The 16,785-nt window shown below is 42.7% G+C and overlaps 1 protein-coding gene across 1 annotated transcript; it reads left to right on the forward strand.

Moving 5' to 3' along the window:
* The first annotated feature begins 484 nt into the window (after positions 1-484).
* LOC137666073 (cytochrome P450 2J6-like) lies at positions 485-14,082 on the forward strand. The gene is made up of 9 exons (XM_068405653.1): positions 485-655; positions 1,967-2,129; positions 3,289-3,438; positions 4,515-4,675; positions 7,013-7,189; positions 9,031-9,172; positions 10,905-11,092; positions 12,775-12,916; positions 13,904-14,082. Exons 1-9 carry the CDS (start codon positions 485-487, stop codon positions 14,080-14,082), a joined length of 1,473 nt encoding a protein of 490 aa, XP_068261754.1.
* Positions 14,083-16,785: the final 2,703 nt, after the last annotated feature.

Raw genomic sequence — 16,785 nt, forward strand, 5'->3', positions numbered from 1 at the left:
CTGACGTGTAACACTCATAATCTGAATTCAGTGATTCTGAGATGAATAACTATGTATGTTTTTAAAGTTCCCAAGGCAGATGAAACTGAGTTTCACTCATCTCGTGTACAGTGGTCAACATGGGCTCTCACCTGGTGTCATTCCAATCCAGATCTCCCAATACACACCAGCAGTTCCTTATCACAATCTTCAGGACAAATACCTTGAATACAAGCAATTCCACGTTTTTGTACCATGGCGTGCTGTAACCAGCTAGGTATGCTTCTGGTCAGGGATCAGCTTGATGTATCTCAGTATGGGAAATGTCTGGGGTGCAGGAAAAGGGCAGGCAGTGATAAAGAGGGAGGGACAGAGGGAGGGAAAGGAACTGACGCTTTATAGGACTCAGTCTGCAGAGAGAACTGATGCAACAAGAAGGAAGATCACCTTTCCAAGCTCCAGTACCTTCTTTTTGTTACAGACAAGCTGAAAAATCAGCTCTGAAATGCTGACAGTAAGTCAAGCTTTTGTAGCCCTGATCATTTTTTTGTTAATCGTTGAGTTTTTCAAACTGCGAAAGGCATGCAAGCGATTCCCTCCTGGACCAACTCCTCTCCCATTGCTTGGAAACTTGGTGCACCTGAACTTTCAGTTTCATCGGGATCTTCTGATGGAGGTATTTCTTTTAAGATGTTCTTAATTGGCTAATTTTAGTCACAGCTTAAACAAAACCGGTATGTTAATAGCAAAGTGAAGCTTTTAAGTCTTGGAAAGTTACAGACAAGGTACGGACATATAAAGATCAACTTGATTCCTACATTCAGGTCACCTTATGTGGGGTATGTGGTCTTCGTGAGAAACTTAATGTCCTTCAGAATCAAATAAACTTGGGGACAGGGTTTCTGACTTCTTGTTAAGGTCGGAGAGTACCAATAATCAAAAAGATGCTCCTCCATTGCTGATAACTCCAGTGTTACTTTTAAAAATTCTGACACACTGGCATTGTCTAATTTCATCATGAAGTGGGTAATATGGTGCATGTGTATGTATGCTTGTAATACAGAAAAAGCATACACTCCCTGTCTTCCAACACCTCCTTAAAACTATTTGTTTGCCACTTGTTTTCAGAGACAGCTGCTCCTCCCCAGGTCATCTCAGTCCCTCTCTGTAATTCAGATCTATGCTTGAGACAGCAGCACAGGTCATTGAGGGCAGTGCAGACTCAGGCAGTGAAGCTGTAACAGGGAGAGGAAAGCCAGTATCTAAAGAATTATAAGGAGAAGCGAGTGACTAGTGTGATCAATTGCATGTAATTCTGGTGGCACCTTAGACACTGTCTACCACCTCTTTTGTGTCATCGTGGGTGTGTTGGAACAGAGTCCCATTCTTGGACAAAGCTTTTTCCACAAATGGTTGAATTTCCTCTGTCATACACCTGCCTCTGCTCAGATACCTCTGCTGTCTACAACGGTCAGTGCTTTCCTCAGTACTGTGAGGAAACTCTGGACTCAGCTGCAGCCCACTGGCACTTCATGGCTGTTGACTAGTCTCTGGCTCCACCTCCTCTCCTGGAGCACACAGATGGAGCAGGTTTAATCAGTTGGTTTCCTTTTGCAAAGAAAGGGTTAGCTGGAGGCGTAGAGCCCCAGAGAGGTGCAGAGTGTGGCTGTTCAATTAACGAGGTACAAATGTCGGTGTTGGATGTGATGCAATGTAAAATACAAAGTTTTCTTTCTTTTGCTGCAGTGTTGCTGCAGCCTGTGCTTTGAAAACAGAATCACTTCCCCCTGGGTAAATAAAATTGGCTGCTGAAAGCCTCATTGTCAGAAAAACAACAGTCTCTTTCTGCTTCTAGCTGTAATTATATTCATGGGGATGATGTTCTCAGCACAAAACTGGCTATTGGGCCAGTGAATAGCAGGTGCAGTGTCTGTTTGGGATGTATGGTGTTTCATCTGTTCTTTTCTGGCACCTTTTCCACTTACAGCTGGCAAAAACTTATGGTAACATATATACTTTGTGGTTCGGATGGGCCCCAGTGATCATACTGAATGGATATCAAGCAGTGAAGGATGGCATGACTACACACCCTGAAGATGTTTCTGGGCGGATGGTGTCGCCTTTCTTCAGAGCAATGGCCAAAGGAAAAGGTGAGATTTTCCTGCCATAAATAGTGCACAGGAATGTTGACTTGGCAAACTGCTCTGCCTTGTTAGATCCTCTACCCTCCTGTTCAGAATGCTTTTCCATCAGATACTGTCCAAGTCCTCCATTAGCTCTTGACAATAACTTACTATTTGCCATGATGCCTTTTGTACTGAGCTTTCCCAAGCCTGGGAAACACTCCAAATCAGGTTGTTTCTAGGTGACCTTTTTGCCGTGTTCAAGATGTATGTGATCCCAGCTCAGAACTCAGCAATCTTGCCCTCCTCACAGAACAATCCAATTTGCTGCACATGATTTTGCTGTACATTACATGAATGCAAAGCTTGTTTATATGTTTGGTAACCATACGTATTATGGTTGCCAAGCACCTTCTATCATGAGCAAGAGACCTATAACACCTGCCTTCAGAAGTCTCATTGCTGTGTTTGCAGCCACTTTTAAACATTTGGTGAACACCCTTTGATTGTGAGAGTGCCTCCGACACATGAAAACCCACTTCTCCTTAGTGTATTTCAGCAGTCTGCAGTCTTTATCCTTCCGTGCATTTGCTATGTGAAAGCAAACACAGATTGTTTAAAGCTACGTAAAGCATCACCATCACTGCAGCAGTTCAGGGCTCTTCAGGTAACCACTACTGCAATTTAACAATCAGCGGAGTGGTCTACCTTCCAGAGAAGAAACAGGGCCTAAATGTCACTTATCCTTCACCTTCATCACTTCAGCCCAAAAGCATCACATTAATTGATCTGTATCTCCATAAACATACCCTGGCCCTGTAGACCACTCTGCAGAAATTCATCCAGTTATTCCTGTCTTGAGCATGATCGATTCAGTATGGCTAAAGCAGATTTTCTAAAAAAAGGCATCTTCAGTTGTTTGGTTTTTTTTAAGACATCAAGAAATGGAGCAGTCAGCAAATCCTTAAATCGCTCTTTTCAAAGATTAACTACAATCAATATTAAGAACATGTGGTCTAGTTATAGTTTGGGTATGTTTGGCTATGATTTCTGGTTACTGACAGTTTCACCTAAAGATACTTTTATCACAGTGTATTCCCTGATTTACTCCATGTATTTTATAATATATTTTTAAATGAATCGTTCGTGTCTATGACAAATACTAATATGCCAGGAATCCCTTCAGGCATTATACTGGCAAGTGGTCGCTTCTGGAAGCAGCAGAGACGCTTTGGTATAATGACTCTACGCAGTCTGGGAATGGGGAAAAAAGGTCTGGAGCATCGAGTGCAAGAGGAGGCCTCTCACCTGGTGGAGTTCTTTGTGAACCTGAAAGGTATATATCTATCTGCTAAGAAATCAGACACACTTCAGTCCTGGATCCATATCTTCAGTGTGCAAACTTACCCACTCCTTTCTAGGGTCAGGATAGGTCCAGAGTGGTGTATCCAAACTTACCAAAACCCAAAGAGCAGATAGAGTGTAGTATCACAAGTGGGAATTTCTTTCTTAAAAAGCTGTTCATAAACCTAATGAAGTGGGGAACTTCTGAAATTCCACCTCCATGGGCTTATCGTTTGTCTATGATATCGTAACTGCACAGCCAAGCCATTCTCAGACTGCCTACGATAGGTAGCAAAAGAGTATTCCAGAGCTTAGTCATTTCTCAAAATCTCTAAGTTTCAATGACATTAGGTGCCATGAGGTAAACTGGATATTTGAGTGTCTGTCTGGCTAAGTAACTATTGTCAAGAGTATCAAAGAAAGTAGGAGGTGGGAGGGAACTTCAGTGGATTCTCAGGTTCATCCTAGAGTCCAAGTCAGGATCATTTCTATCCAAATCATTTTTGATCAATGTTTGTCTCATAACTTTAAAAAAATCATCAGACATATTATGATCTACTGTTCACAGCTGAGACTGTAATAATTTTATGAGGTATACTTTGCAGTTCTTATCCATCTATTCTGCTTCTTAAACCTTCCCAAGTTCCTTCAGTCTTTCCTCCTAAGTAGTTTTTTCCATTTTTGAACATGTCTGTCACTGTCTTCTCTTAGTTCATCTCCAGGGACATTTCTTCCTTCTCACATTCTGACTTGTCTTCTTCCACACAACTGAGGACAGCAGATTTGCTATGGTATCCTCTAACGGATCTTAGTTGTACAACATTATTTATTCCACAGGAAGGGCTATGAGATTCTAAGAGCTATGAGGAAACAGTTTAACAGTGTCCTTTGCTCTAAGACTATGTTTTATTTTCATGAATATATATTAATACCAAATGTCTATCCCCATTCATGCCCCAGCTGGATAAAGAGAACATTTTATGTAATCTCTAACAACGCCTTGTCCTATCTGTATAAGTAACACCCGAAGAGAACATTGAGAGTGAATACCAGCTACTGTGTTTGCAGGAAGACCTGTGGATCCTTCTTTCCCTCTTTTCCATTCTATTTCAAATGTAATTTGTGCTCTGGTTTTTGGATATCACTTCTCTGATGAGGACAAAACCTTCCATGAACTGATCAGTGCCACGGAGAAATTATTCAGATTTTTAGGCAGCTTTGTTCATCAGGTGAGTAAATAATATACAATTTTTTTTCCTGAAAAATGTAGAAAATGAAAGTGCAGATACAAAAAATGGGTCTTCACTAAATACAGAGCAACTAGCAAATGCAAACTGTGAGCTAAGAGGTATCCTTGGGGACCTTATTACTGCCTCCTTGGTTTTGAGGCCATTTTTAAGAATTCGCTTGTTGCCTTGCAAGTTTAGGGGACATATCTCTGTGGACTCCTGGCTTTAAGTCTTTCAGCATTTCTGAGACTGTTAACAGAAACCTTTAAACTTAATTTGAGACTGGAGTTTGTAATAAATTTGAACTCTGCAGTGCTGCTCCTCCCACCTCTATCCACTTTTCTTCTCCAAAAACAGGCATCATTGAATTCACAGTTTTGCTTTTTAATACTCCGCAAATTGTATACTGACAATTCTCTTTTTTTCCCTCCCTCACGAATAATAAAATATTCATTATGTATCTTTCCATTACTTCATTATAGCTTGCAATTCACACATTACATAAACAATACATACATTCTCTGACAGTCTCACAATTCAAGTTCTGTCAGAGATTTTTTGGTGGGTACCTCCCACGACTTATCACAAAGGCCAGCTTTGCGCTTGAAATGCATGAATTAGACTTTGTGGTTTAGACCCTCCCTTAAAGAGGGAGAAGCTGGGTGTAATGGGGACTGTGTATGGCATAGCAAATTCCACTGAGATCACACAGAATCACAGAATGTTAGGGATTGGAAGGGACCTCGAAAGATCATCTAGTCCAATCCCCCTGCCGGAGCAGGATTGCCTAGACCACATCACACAGGAACGCGTCCAGGCGGGTTTCGAATGTCTCCAGAGAAGGAGACTCCACAACCTCTCTGGGCAGCCTGTTCCAGTGTTCGGTCACCCTCACCGTAAAGAAGTTTTTCCTCATATTTATGTGGAACCTCCTGTGTTCCAGCTTGCTCCCATTGCCCCTTGTCCTGTCAAGGGATGTCACTGAGAAGAGCCTGGCTCCATCCTCATGACACTTGCCCTTTACATATTTATAAACATTAATGAGGTCACCCCTCAGTCTCCTCTTCTCTAAGCTAAAGAGACCCAGCTCCCTCAGCCTCTCCTCAGAAGGGAGATGTGAGTTTTATACAAAAAGGCAAACTAAAATGCTGATGTGGTAGTAAACGTTTTCAACAGATCTATCATATGAGGGTAGCACTATACAACTTTCCCATAATAAAAAATAGAAAAATAGATGAAATTTGTGGATGATCAAAGCCAGGAGACCTTAACAGTACAGAGGAGGTTCAGGATATCCTGCTGCAAGAGCTCATAAGCACTGTGGATTGGAGTTATAAGAATGGAACAAATTGTAATAGTACAAAATTAAATTATGAAACATACTAGGAACTAATAAGATTAATATCTGCTATGAGCTTAGAATATTTCAGTGCAAAGGTTAAGAGGAAAGGGACTGGTGTAAACTAGCAGATAACAGGATGAAAAAGGCAAACAGCATCTTAGAGTGTTTCCAGCATTGTTTTCCCGTTAGATCCAAAGAAGTGTTAAAATAGGTTCTGGTGTGTAATAATCTGTGGCACCTATTCTAGGGTCTTGAACACCTTATGTTGTGAGTCTGGAGTCAAACAAATGTAGAGAAGTGTTAATAGATGACATACAAACTATCACTTAAAATTAGAGAGACTTTGCATGTTAGGTCTGAAAGAACAAAGAGGAGAGAGAAATGCTGTTTGCTTGGCAGGGTGGCATGGCAGATGCTACAAAGAAAGAACTATCCAAGCTAGATGACAATACTTTGAGCTGACCAATGTGTGTATAAATACACTCAGCAGACTGAAGATGTAATATTTCTAACCATCAGAATAATTATTGGTCCTGTAGCGTCATGAGGACTCTGAGGGGAAAAATTAAATTAGCTCTTAGAGTGATACCCAGTCTACCCTTTCCTTCTGTGAGCTCCACAAATTCCACCAGTTACTTCAGGCTGCTGATTTGTTGATCTTAGTCACCACACAGTATCCAGAAAGGATGTCCTTCCATTTTGAGTGGGTGGGAGCTAGGGTCTCCAACTGTGCAGGAGTAAGGTCTTCTAGTGACCTGCATTAGTCAGCTAAACTTACTGGCATGAGCAGAGTGTTGTCAGTACTGCCTTGACCCCCAGAAATGTGTCAAAACTACTAGTAAAGTTTTCCCACATGATGGCAAAAATCTACTCAAAGCAATGCTAGTTTGTTTGTTCCACTATCAACGTTTCCAGACAGAACAATTCAGCCTTTCTAAAAGCAGATTTGTTACTGACAGATAATTCACACTGCCGCTTGTGTGTCACTCCCGCAGCTGTACGAAATCTTCCCCTGGCTGATGTGCTGTCTCCCTGGTCCTCATAAGAAAGCGTTATCTTGCTATGATTTCCTGAGTTCTTTTGCAAGGAAGGAGATTAGAAGACATGTGGAGAGAGGGATACCAAACGAACCACAGGATTTCATTGACTTTTACCTGGCTGAGATGGAGAAAGTAAGTGTTCAGTCTGCTTGATCACACATTTATGGAGTATAAGGCCAAACAGACCATTAAATCATCCAGTCTGACCCCTTCTATCACAGTTTCTTAAATTTCATAGGTTTCTTAATGTGAATACAGTAGCTTGGGACTTGCTAACTCATGTCTCCCAGAAAGGCATCCAGTTCTATGCTTTGGTTACATGAATGAATTACCACAAAGTATGTTAGGGTGTGAACTCATGAGCTATCATCTGCTTTCCATAAATATCCATGTGTATACTTCAATCCTGTAGTAAATATGAGACAATTTATGCCTGTAGGTTACACAACTTTGGTAGACCACCTCATCTTCTACAGCAGGATACCTCATGTTTACAATGGAATTAAATACGCATGCATAGATAATTACCCTGAAATAGCTGACATGCTTTTTTGGGTTTCAGTGTGTGTCCTAACACCAGCTGTCTTTGAGCGACACAGCTCTGTGGTTCCTCCCTTGGGAGGGAATCATTCATGAAGGATTTTCCCTTTACTGGATAATCCTTTTAGGTCCTTGTCTGAGGAGATTCTCCACTCTTTAAAGGATTCCCAGGCTATCCTAAAATCCCTTGGTATCATTCCTGCAGCATCAAAAAGAGAGTAGTCCCTTTCAGTCCCTTTCAGCAGTTGCACCCCAGCAATCCCAGCCTACTTGATCATTTGACCAACCTAGAAATAGGTATTTTATGCATGACACCTGTCAGCTTTCTTGGCAGATGGATGCTGTCAGCAGTAGGTCCTAAATGGGATGTATTTGGAGGTCCCAAGCCTGTTCTCCTTGTGTTTCCTCTAACTTCCCCACAGTTTGGGGCACGGTTGTTTTGGCACCTATATTCAAATTGGAGGGCCTAGGAAACGATTTCACAAACAATGCCATAATAGGCTGTTAATCTTCTTTCTTGCCTAAGCTATTATTTTCCATAGCAGGAAGCGAGTCATGAGCCAGAGAGGCTCTGCTAAGAACACCAGAGTTTCTGCTTCAAACTAAGTCATTAGGGGATACTTTCAGGAGCTAGAAGAAGCATCTCTTTCCTAGGGTAGATGAAGATGTCGCTTCTACCTCTGGTCATAAGCTTTCCGTTAGTCAGGCTGCCATGTTCTCTCAGTGTTGGCTCGTGGGCTCTGGAAGGAGCTGATACATCCTCTTGCACATTATATCTGAATGAGTACGACAAGACTTGCTAAAATAAGCATTTTAGAGGCAAAGATGCAGCTTTCTCTGGTGCCAGGGGTGCAAGTTATTGCAATCTGTTTATTTTAAAATGTGTTTGCCTGAAGTATTTTCTCGAATTGTTTTTACATTTTACTCCCTTATTATAAGAAAAAAAATACTTGGGTGCCACCAGTTCACATCTATCCTGAACTGAGAGAAGAAATTACTCTCAAGAAGTTCTGTTGAGATCCTTTCATTCAGATAGGTTTTCCTTTGGTATTTTCTATCAACATTTGATAGCATACTGGAGAGGTGAAGGCCTAATGAGTGACATGTTGTGGGGCACTTGTTTAGAAGTACACTCTAGACTAACTGCAAAACTTGTAGTGTGCTTTAAGTGCTTTAAAGTTTTCGTGTTTAAGTCAGATGGCATAAAATTGCCTGGATTTTAATGAAAGAATATTCCACTTCATGAAAAAGAGCAATGCAGACTCACCATGGCCATTTGGGAAACTATTAATCTCTTAGTACTCATCAAAAACTGTAATTTTGAATATTCTTTGTGCACATGCCAGCTGTGGAAATAAAGACTCTCACACAGGAGGCATACAGGATGACCTAACTTCTATGCTTTAACTTCAACTTCTTATCATCATCTACAGTCTAAAGATGGGGTCAAGCCCAAGTACGATGAAGACAATTTGGTATATGTTATAAATGATCTTTTCCTCGGTGGATCGGAGACCTCAAGCACAACATTGTACTGGGGACTGCTCTATATGGTAGTGAATCCAGACATCCAAGGTGAGAGGGATTCTTGCTGTGAAACGCTGTGGGTACTACAAATGTTAATGATGGCTGAATATAATGAGTTGCAGGCACAAAAGCCACTAGTTGAGCCTGGCTTTCATTCTCTGAAAACATAAAGAATGGCAGCAGAGGAAAAAATCAGAGGCCCATGCTATGACCTGACCAAACCAGGCAGCTGAAGGCACTTGCAGTGAGACAAAAGTTAGGTCTTTGCAGTGACAAGTCAATGAGGTGCTCTGTGTGGAAAGTTTACAGGCTGACTGATGGCAGCAGAAACTGAGATCAGAGCTCTAATATGAGTCCTGTCTGCACCAGACATCGTTCGCGTATGAGGAGTGCTAACACAGCTTTGCTGTGAGAAGAGCAAAGAGAGCCTATACTCTCTTCCCCTCCTGGCACAACACTCCTTGATGAGCACGCCAATACTCCTAACAACCCACTGGATCCCTTACTAGCCAAACCAGCTGGACAGATCTTGGCAGGTTATGAAGGGCTGCACGTTGCCCTAAGGAAGGCCCATGGTCCTGGTACAGTTGGCTGCCTCTTCCTGTATCTTTCTTGTCAGGAAACAGGTACAGAGATGCAAGATAATTTGCACCGTGCAAATCCATATATTTCGCTGAAGAATGCAGTGACTCCTTTCTGTCTTTGCTGACTGCTTCATGTACAAGGCTAGGCAGTGGGCATCCATGGAATATGGGTTGCTCAGGGGTGGCCTCAAGGTTTCAGTAGAGCATATTCTGCATGTATCTGGCAGATGGTCTTAGCATCTAGTGTTTAAATAACCAGTAATATTTGTTGCAGTTTGTTCACAAAGCAGCACACAAACCTAAGCTGAAAACAAAACATGAATGTGGAACATCTGCAAGGGATGGAAAGACTGTAGAAATACAAAAGAAGTTTAAGGGGAGGATTCTGGCTGCCTGATGTGTAGAGGTGGTGTTTTCAGGCAAGAACTGCTGGCAGTACACACAAACTGTCCCTGTCTGAGTTAATATTGCAAAAGAGGTTGCTTATCTAGTTAACACCAATTCCATTAATGCCTCTGTAGATCCAGGCTGAGTTTCCTCATCCACGTCTATGTCAGGAAGAGAAAGGATATGGCCAGGGTTTAACGAGGACTTGGATACTCCTGGGGCTGGTGGCTTTCATCTGCTGTGCTTGAGCACTGAAAGCAAGGGAGATACCTGTGTTCCCACTGCCTCAGTAGGAGGCTGAAAAGGCTGTGTCATTGAGTGCATATTTGCATCCAAGGTTTTAGGCTGATTCAGGTATTGATTGTTCATACAGTATGTTGCCGTACTTGGACCAACTCTGCTCAACTCATCCCTTGCATTGGGAGTTAATATCTGAGGCATTTGTGTCAATTTTCCAAATGAGATTTAAATTTTGAGATAAAGTAAACTAAGCAATCCCTAAATACCTTCAAAACCTGGAGCTGAGTGACCAGCCCTACACCCACCAAGCATTCTCTCAGATAAATATCAGAGCTCGAGTAAGTACGGTATAGTCCTTGCTTATGATTCTGGACCGGACTGTTGGGTTTTTTTCCTGTTTATTTTTGTTTTCATATATTAAACTCAGACATTAAATCATATTAAATCACAGGTTATAGACTTAATGTACTATGTTGCAATAACATATGTTCCTGTTTCTCTAAGAAAAGAGACTAGTTAAAATATTTTATGCATTTTTTCCATCTGAAATGGTGACCATTTCTCCACAGAGAAAGTGCAGAAGGAGCTGGATGCTCTTTTGGGTCCTTCCCAGTTAATTTGTTATGAGGATCGGAGAAAACTGCCCTATACAAATGCTGTGGTTCATGAGATCCAACGCTTCAGCAACATTGTCTTTGTTGGCATGCCCAGAGTGTGTGTGAGGGACACAACATTGCTAGGATTCCCTGTCAAAAAGGTACAGACACATTTTCAGCCTCTGTTTTCCTTCCACTGAGAGACATTTAGCTTTTATTCCAGTTTTGTAACACGTTTTCCATCTATAAACTATTCTCCGTATAACTGAGAACGTGGTGCCTGGGGAAAGGTTACCATTTGTGGTTCCATGAGTGAAATAAGTCTCTCACTCAGCGTGTTGATGCTCAGACAGCTGATAAGACCCCTGCCACAGAAGCCTTGGGCTCCTGCCCTGCTGGTCAACGGCACAACTGCAGAGACCAGCTCTACTTGTGCAAGCTGGAACACAGGAGGTTCCACATAAATATGAGGAAACACTTGTTTACAGTGAGTGTAACTGAACACTGGAACAGGCTGCCCAGAGAGGTTGTGGAGTCTCCTTCTCTGGAGACATTCAAAACCCGCCTGGACGCGTTCCTGTGTGATGTGGTCTAGGCAATCCTGCTCCGGCAGGGGGATTGGACTAGATGATCTTTCGAGGTCCCTTCCAATCCCTAACATTCTGTGATTCTGTGATACTTGGCTGGGGATGGACTGAGAGGGGAAACGGTTTTGCCAAAGCACTGGTTAAGACGTCCCTGTCCGACTTGGCACTGCCAGCACTCCTGGGATGGAGGAAGACTTGTGAGAGGATGGCTTATAGCTCCACTGACTCCACGAGCTAAGGGACCTCCCTGAATCTTTAACAGCTGAGAGACTGTCAGCTACAGCTACAGCTGACAGTGAGAGAGTTGCTCCCAAATGCTGCCTAAGACACATGTTCACAGCCAATAAGGCATTTTTTTAGAGTGACATAAGCTATGCTGGGTGCCAGTTCTCACTGTAGAACACTAGCAAGGAGCAGGAATTAGTTGCTTTTATTGCAAGAGAGATGGGAGAGGCCAGCACCATTACTGACATCTGAAACTGCCTCCACCTAACTAGTTTTGTGGTGAAGGTTTCACTCTGTTCTGTCTGCTTCTGACAGCCAGGTATCTAAGGCACACAAACTGGTCTGCTGGAAACAACCAGTAAAGAAAAAGTCTGAAGTATTACTGCTAAAAGGGCTCAGAGGTTGTTGTCAATGAAGTATTGCAGTTATTTCTGGATGCATTTCTCTCTCTTGAGCCTGAAAGCAGGTTTCCAGTGCTGGGACCTGAATATCAACAAAAGAGTCCTGCTAGAAGTGTTATTAAGATTAGTAGTAAAAGTGGTCACAATGAAGTTGTACCAACATCACCAATGCTGTTCACATGCACTGACATAGATGCAGGTCTGAGAACTGATAATTTCCAACTCAGAAAACCATCACAAACTCCAATCTTCTAGGAAAATGGTCTTCTAACCACATCATATCTGCACATTACAAAGAAATGGCAACAAGCAGCAGTTTTATCCACCAGACAGAAACTGATGGCACAAGCTGAAACATGGGAAGTTCCATCTGAATATGAGGAGGAAATTCTTTACTTTGAGGGTGGCAGAGCACTGGAACAGGCTGCCCAGGGAGGTTGTGGAGTCTCCTTCTCTGGAGATATTCAAAACCCGCCTGAATGCAACCCTGTGCAACATGCTCTAGGTGACCCTGCTTTAGCAGGGCGTTGGACTAGATGATCTCCAGAGGTCCCTTCCAACCCTTAACCATGCTGTGATTCTGTGAAGAGGCTAGTAGTTGGAACTGAATCAACAGTTTCTTCCTTGCAGGGTACCATCATTATGCCAAATATAGCATCTGTTCTGTATGACCCTGAGCAATGGGAGACCCCTCGACAGTTCAACCCCGACCATTTTCTGGATAAAGAAGGAAACTTTGTACCTCGAGAAGCCTTTTTACCATTCTCAGCAGGTAAATGCACTGCCAGTTTGAACCGACCCAACAGATTAGATGAAGAACACCAAAGTGTGAGACTATGGTATTTCTTCAGATAACATCTTCTGCCTCTGATGTTTGCTGCTTTTAAAGAACGGTACTGGCTTGTATCTGCCAAGGGAGATGCCTCTGTGCTGTTAGACCCCAAACTGTTTTTAGGATACTGTAGTGGGAATCCCACTCAAACTCCTGAACCTCCTAGGCTTATTGCATGCTGCTGTCATCCATAAGTTTTGTTTGTAGTATTCTTTATATGTATATTTTTTTTCCTGAGAAGCAAAGTGTCTTGTGCGTACTGGAGTTACTTGCAATCCCTTGCATCCTGTTAAACACAGGATTAAGTTCTTGCTTACAGAACTGAAAATGCAGTTGCAAAAGAAGGAAATAAGGTAACAATGCACAGTGAGAGATCACACTTAGCAGCAAAGTTCCTTTGGCTTTTTCTTTCCTTTTATTTGCCTGCTAATCTGGAAATGTGAATGTATTATTCACCTGTCCTGCTCATGCCATTGGTTCCAATGAGGAACCCATGGAAATCAACATTAGGCCTCTTGCTTTGCCTATAAAGTGACCAAGTGTTCAGTTGCAAATGCCATTACTCTGTAATTTTGATCTGCTGACTTTAACTCACTAAGAAAGCATGCACAAACAGCTGGCAGATTCTTTGTGTATGACCTTGAAGCTCAGCATCTCCTGTAAAAGGAAAACAATTTTCTGCCAGGTCAAGAAACAAATGATGGTGGTACCTCAGGGATTTTCACTGAAATTTTCATTTGGTGTCTCCTAACCTGCGACATTAGATGGGATCTTTCTGAGAAAGAATTCACAAAGTTTGAGTTCTGTGGCTTTCCTAATCCTGGCCTTGAACAAAAAAACTCCTCTGCTTATAACAAGAATGAACAAAGTGATTATGAAACTGAAAAATTCCTAGATACTCACTGTCCTTCCTTCTTCCTTCTGCAGGGCACCGTGTGTGTTTGGGGGAGCATTTAGCGAGGACTGAGCTCTTTATTTTCTTTGCCAACCTGCTGCGGGCATTCACCTTCCGGCTCCCTGAGGGGGTGATGAAGATCAACACAGAGCCCATTTTGGGGGGTACGCTGCAGCCCCACCCATACAGGGTTTGTGCCATTCCACGCTAGGCTGCAGCATGTCACAGACTAGCATGAGACAGCCACCTTTACCTCGGTGAATTTCCTCTCAAATGTATAAACCTTCTTCTACTAGCCAGGATATTGATATTAGTCTAGCCCGGGGCTATTTAGAAAGCGGATGCAAGCCAAGATCCAGACTACCAGTACTTTTGTTCTGGTCCTTGTGAAAATCACAGATATTCTCTCAAGGATCTTAACCATTTTCTCCTCTTGGAGAGCACTTGAAGCAAGGTGCTATGGTTCCCAGCTGAAGCCAACGTGCTGTGTCCGCTTGTCCTAGCCAAGCAGAATCGTCATGATGCGCACTCCTGAGCAAACCTCAGTAAAATTCAACAGAGGATCTCAGCAAGAGCCGAGTAGGTGTCATTTCTGTGAGTGGTTTGATGACCTCAAGTAATTTGACTCTGGAAAATGAACTTCTAAAGCCCTATTTTGGTTTTACTGTCCTGAACTTAGACACTTTATTTTGTGACAGGTTGCAAATAAAAAGAAAAAAACACCATCCAAAACCCAGGAAACACGTTAGAATGTGAGTGCATTAACGTCTGAATTTGGTCTAAGTATCTCCCACATAGAAAATAAAGAGAGTCAATCTAAAGTTGAAGAAAAAAGCTTAAATTTGGTGCTTACTAGCAATGTGAATGTGTGACTTGACAGCCTGATCATTGTTATAATGTATTTCCAGGTGGTTTGTTGGTTGATTGGGGTTATTTTTTGGGTTTTTTTTAAATGAAATTTCTGTGATGTAGAATCATGCCCATTACCAATCCTGCTTGGATGAGGCATAAATGTCGGATGAGGTATTAACTTTGCCAGTGGGTTTCACTGCTAACGTTGCAGCAAAGGAATGTAGAGACTTTGGAAGGCAGACTCTAGGGGCTATCTGAACACTCAGATGTTCCCCATTTTCTCTGGGCCCTTTTCTTCATTTATTACAACCTGTTTTATACTTCCTGCTCTCCATTCAATCTCTTTCCAATCCTCCTTCCCCAGTTTCATTCCTACTCCCACCTACCCTTTATCCATATAAACTCTGTTTCAGGATTCACCTTCCCTTTTGGTTTCCCACCGGTTACATCCTTTCATCATATCAAGCTTCTGTGTCCTCTAACCCTTTTGTAAACAAATGTTAGTAGAGGGATCAGTGCTGAGCTGAGAACAACCACCACTGAGTTTTCAGGAGGGTGCTTGGAAGATCTGATTTATTTGTTCTTCAAGGCTCCAGAACACAGTAACTATGGAGAGCACACTGGAGGTAACTCACTGTAAGAAAAGACATAAATGACAACTCAATGCAGGAGTTCTAAGATATCTATTACTTAATGTAGCTGCTCACTGGCACCGATTCAACTGAAGACTGAGACAGTTTAAGCACACAGCTGGAGGTGACAGCCAAGTTCAGTTGTAGCTTTGTTAAAACAAAGTGCTGTAGTATTCTTGAATGCAAATCACTTTTGGAAAGGATTCAAATATTGGAGTTGAGTAGAGCTGTCTGTAAACACTGCCATAAACTTAGGGTTGAATTTGTATGAGGACTGAAAGTGCTTTTATGTTGGAATATAAACTATTTATAATTAAATCACTGCGGTGCAGCTGAACTTCCTGAATTTAAAATGGAGGAGAATGTTACTAAAAAGAAGCGAGCACTACTGAAAGTCAGGCTGAGTTGGAGCTGATCCTGGCATGCCTTGTAGCTCTGGCAGTGGTCTGCTCCAGCACAACTCAGTATCTGCAGGCTTGCTGGGCTGGAAAGGAAATCAGGACAGGAAGGAGTTTCACAAAAGCAATAGCTGTCATAAATAATTCAGCCTGTTACTCCACACAGCGTATCAGATACTGTTCCAGGACCTACACGCTTCTGCTCAGCCTCCTTTCCAGCTTTATCTGCGCTTGTCCTCCACCCTACGCTCCCACACCTGCTCCTCTCCACTAATCCTGCTAGAGATGATGTCTCTCTCTGCCTTTGCCCACTCCACTTGTAATCTTGCTGCTCACTGAAGAAGCTTAACGATAAGATGTTTGTAAAGCTGGTTGTGCTCCAGGGCTGGAACATTATGTCCATTAAGACTGCAGCTGTACTCAGTACGGTTGATAGATCAGCTTCCTCATGACTAGGCAGGCCTTAGGAGTGGCACAAGGTAGAAAGAACTGGTAATTTACTCCCCATTTCAGCCACTGAGGGACCCTGTCCACCAGACCCCCACCAGGCAGTACAAAGAAGCACATTTGATTTTGAAGAGCCTGCTAAAAGCTTGGCTGAAGGGCAAGAGCCCCCCAGCTCTCCCTTCTGTAGGCAGGCAGCTGATGGAGTTTACAGGCAGTCTTGCCCAACAGTCTTGCTAGGCTTGGGCAGTGGAGCCAATGTGGTGTGTGTAGCCTCCTGTATGGATTAGTTAACACGGGTCAAGCAGCCAGTCCCTGTTTTCTGGGCTAGTGCCATAGGTCTGGAAACTTACATCACCAGTTTACACCCATGTATTCCCATAAAGATTTGAAGAGACCTGATGGTGGAAGGCAAACAGAAACTCAGGAAATCTGATAAAATTAACTTTGCTCTTCCTCCACCCCCTTGGGAAGCTTGGGAGTACCTCTGGGATGGAGAACAACTCTGTTTCCCCTCCCAGAGATCATTCTCCCAGTACTTGTCCAGGGTTACAGACCTCCAGCTCCTGGACTGGCTGACCTCTGGCC

This window comes from Nyctibius grandis, chromosome 8 (genome assembly GCF_013368605.1).
Source record: "Nyctibius grandis isolate bNycGra1 chromosome 8, bNycGra1.pri, whole genome shotgun sequence".
NCBI classification, from domain to species: domain Eukaryota; kingdom Metazoa; phylum Chordata; class Aves; order Nyctibiiformes; family Nyctibiidae; genus Nyctibius; species Nyctibius grandis.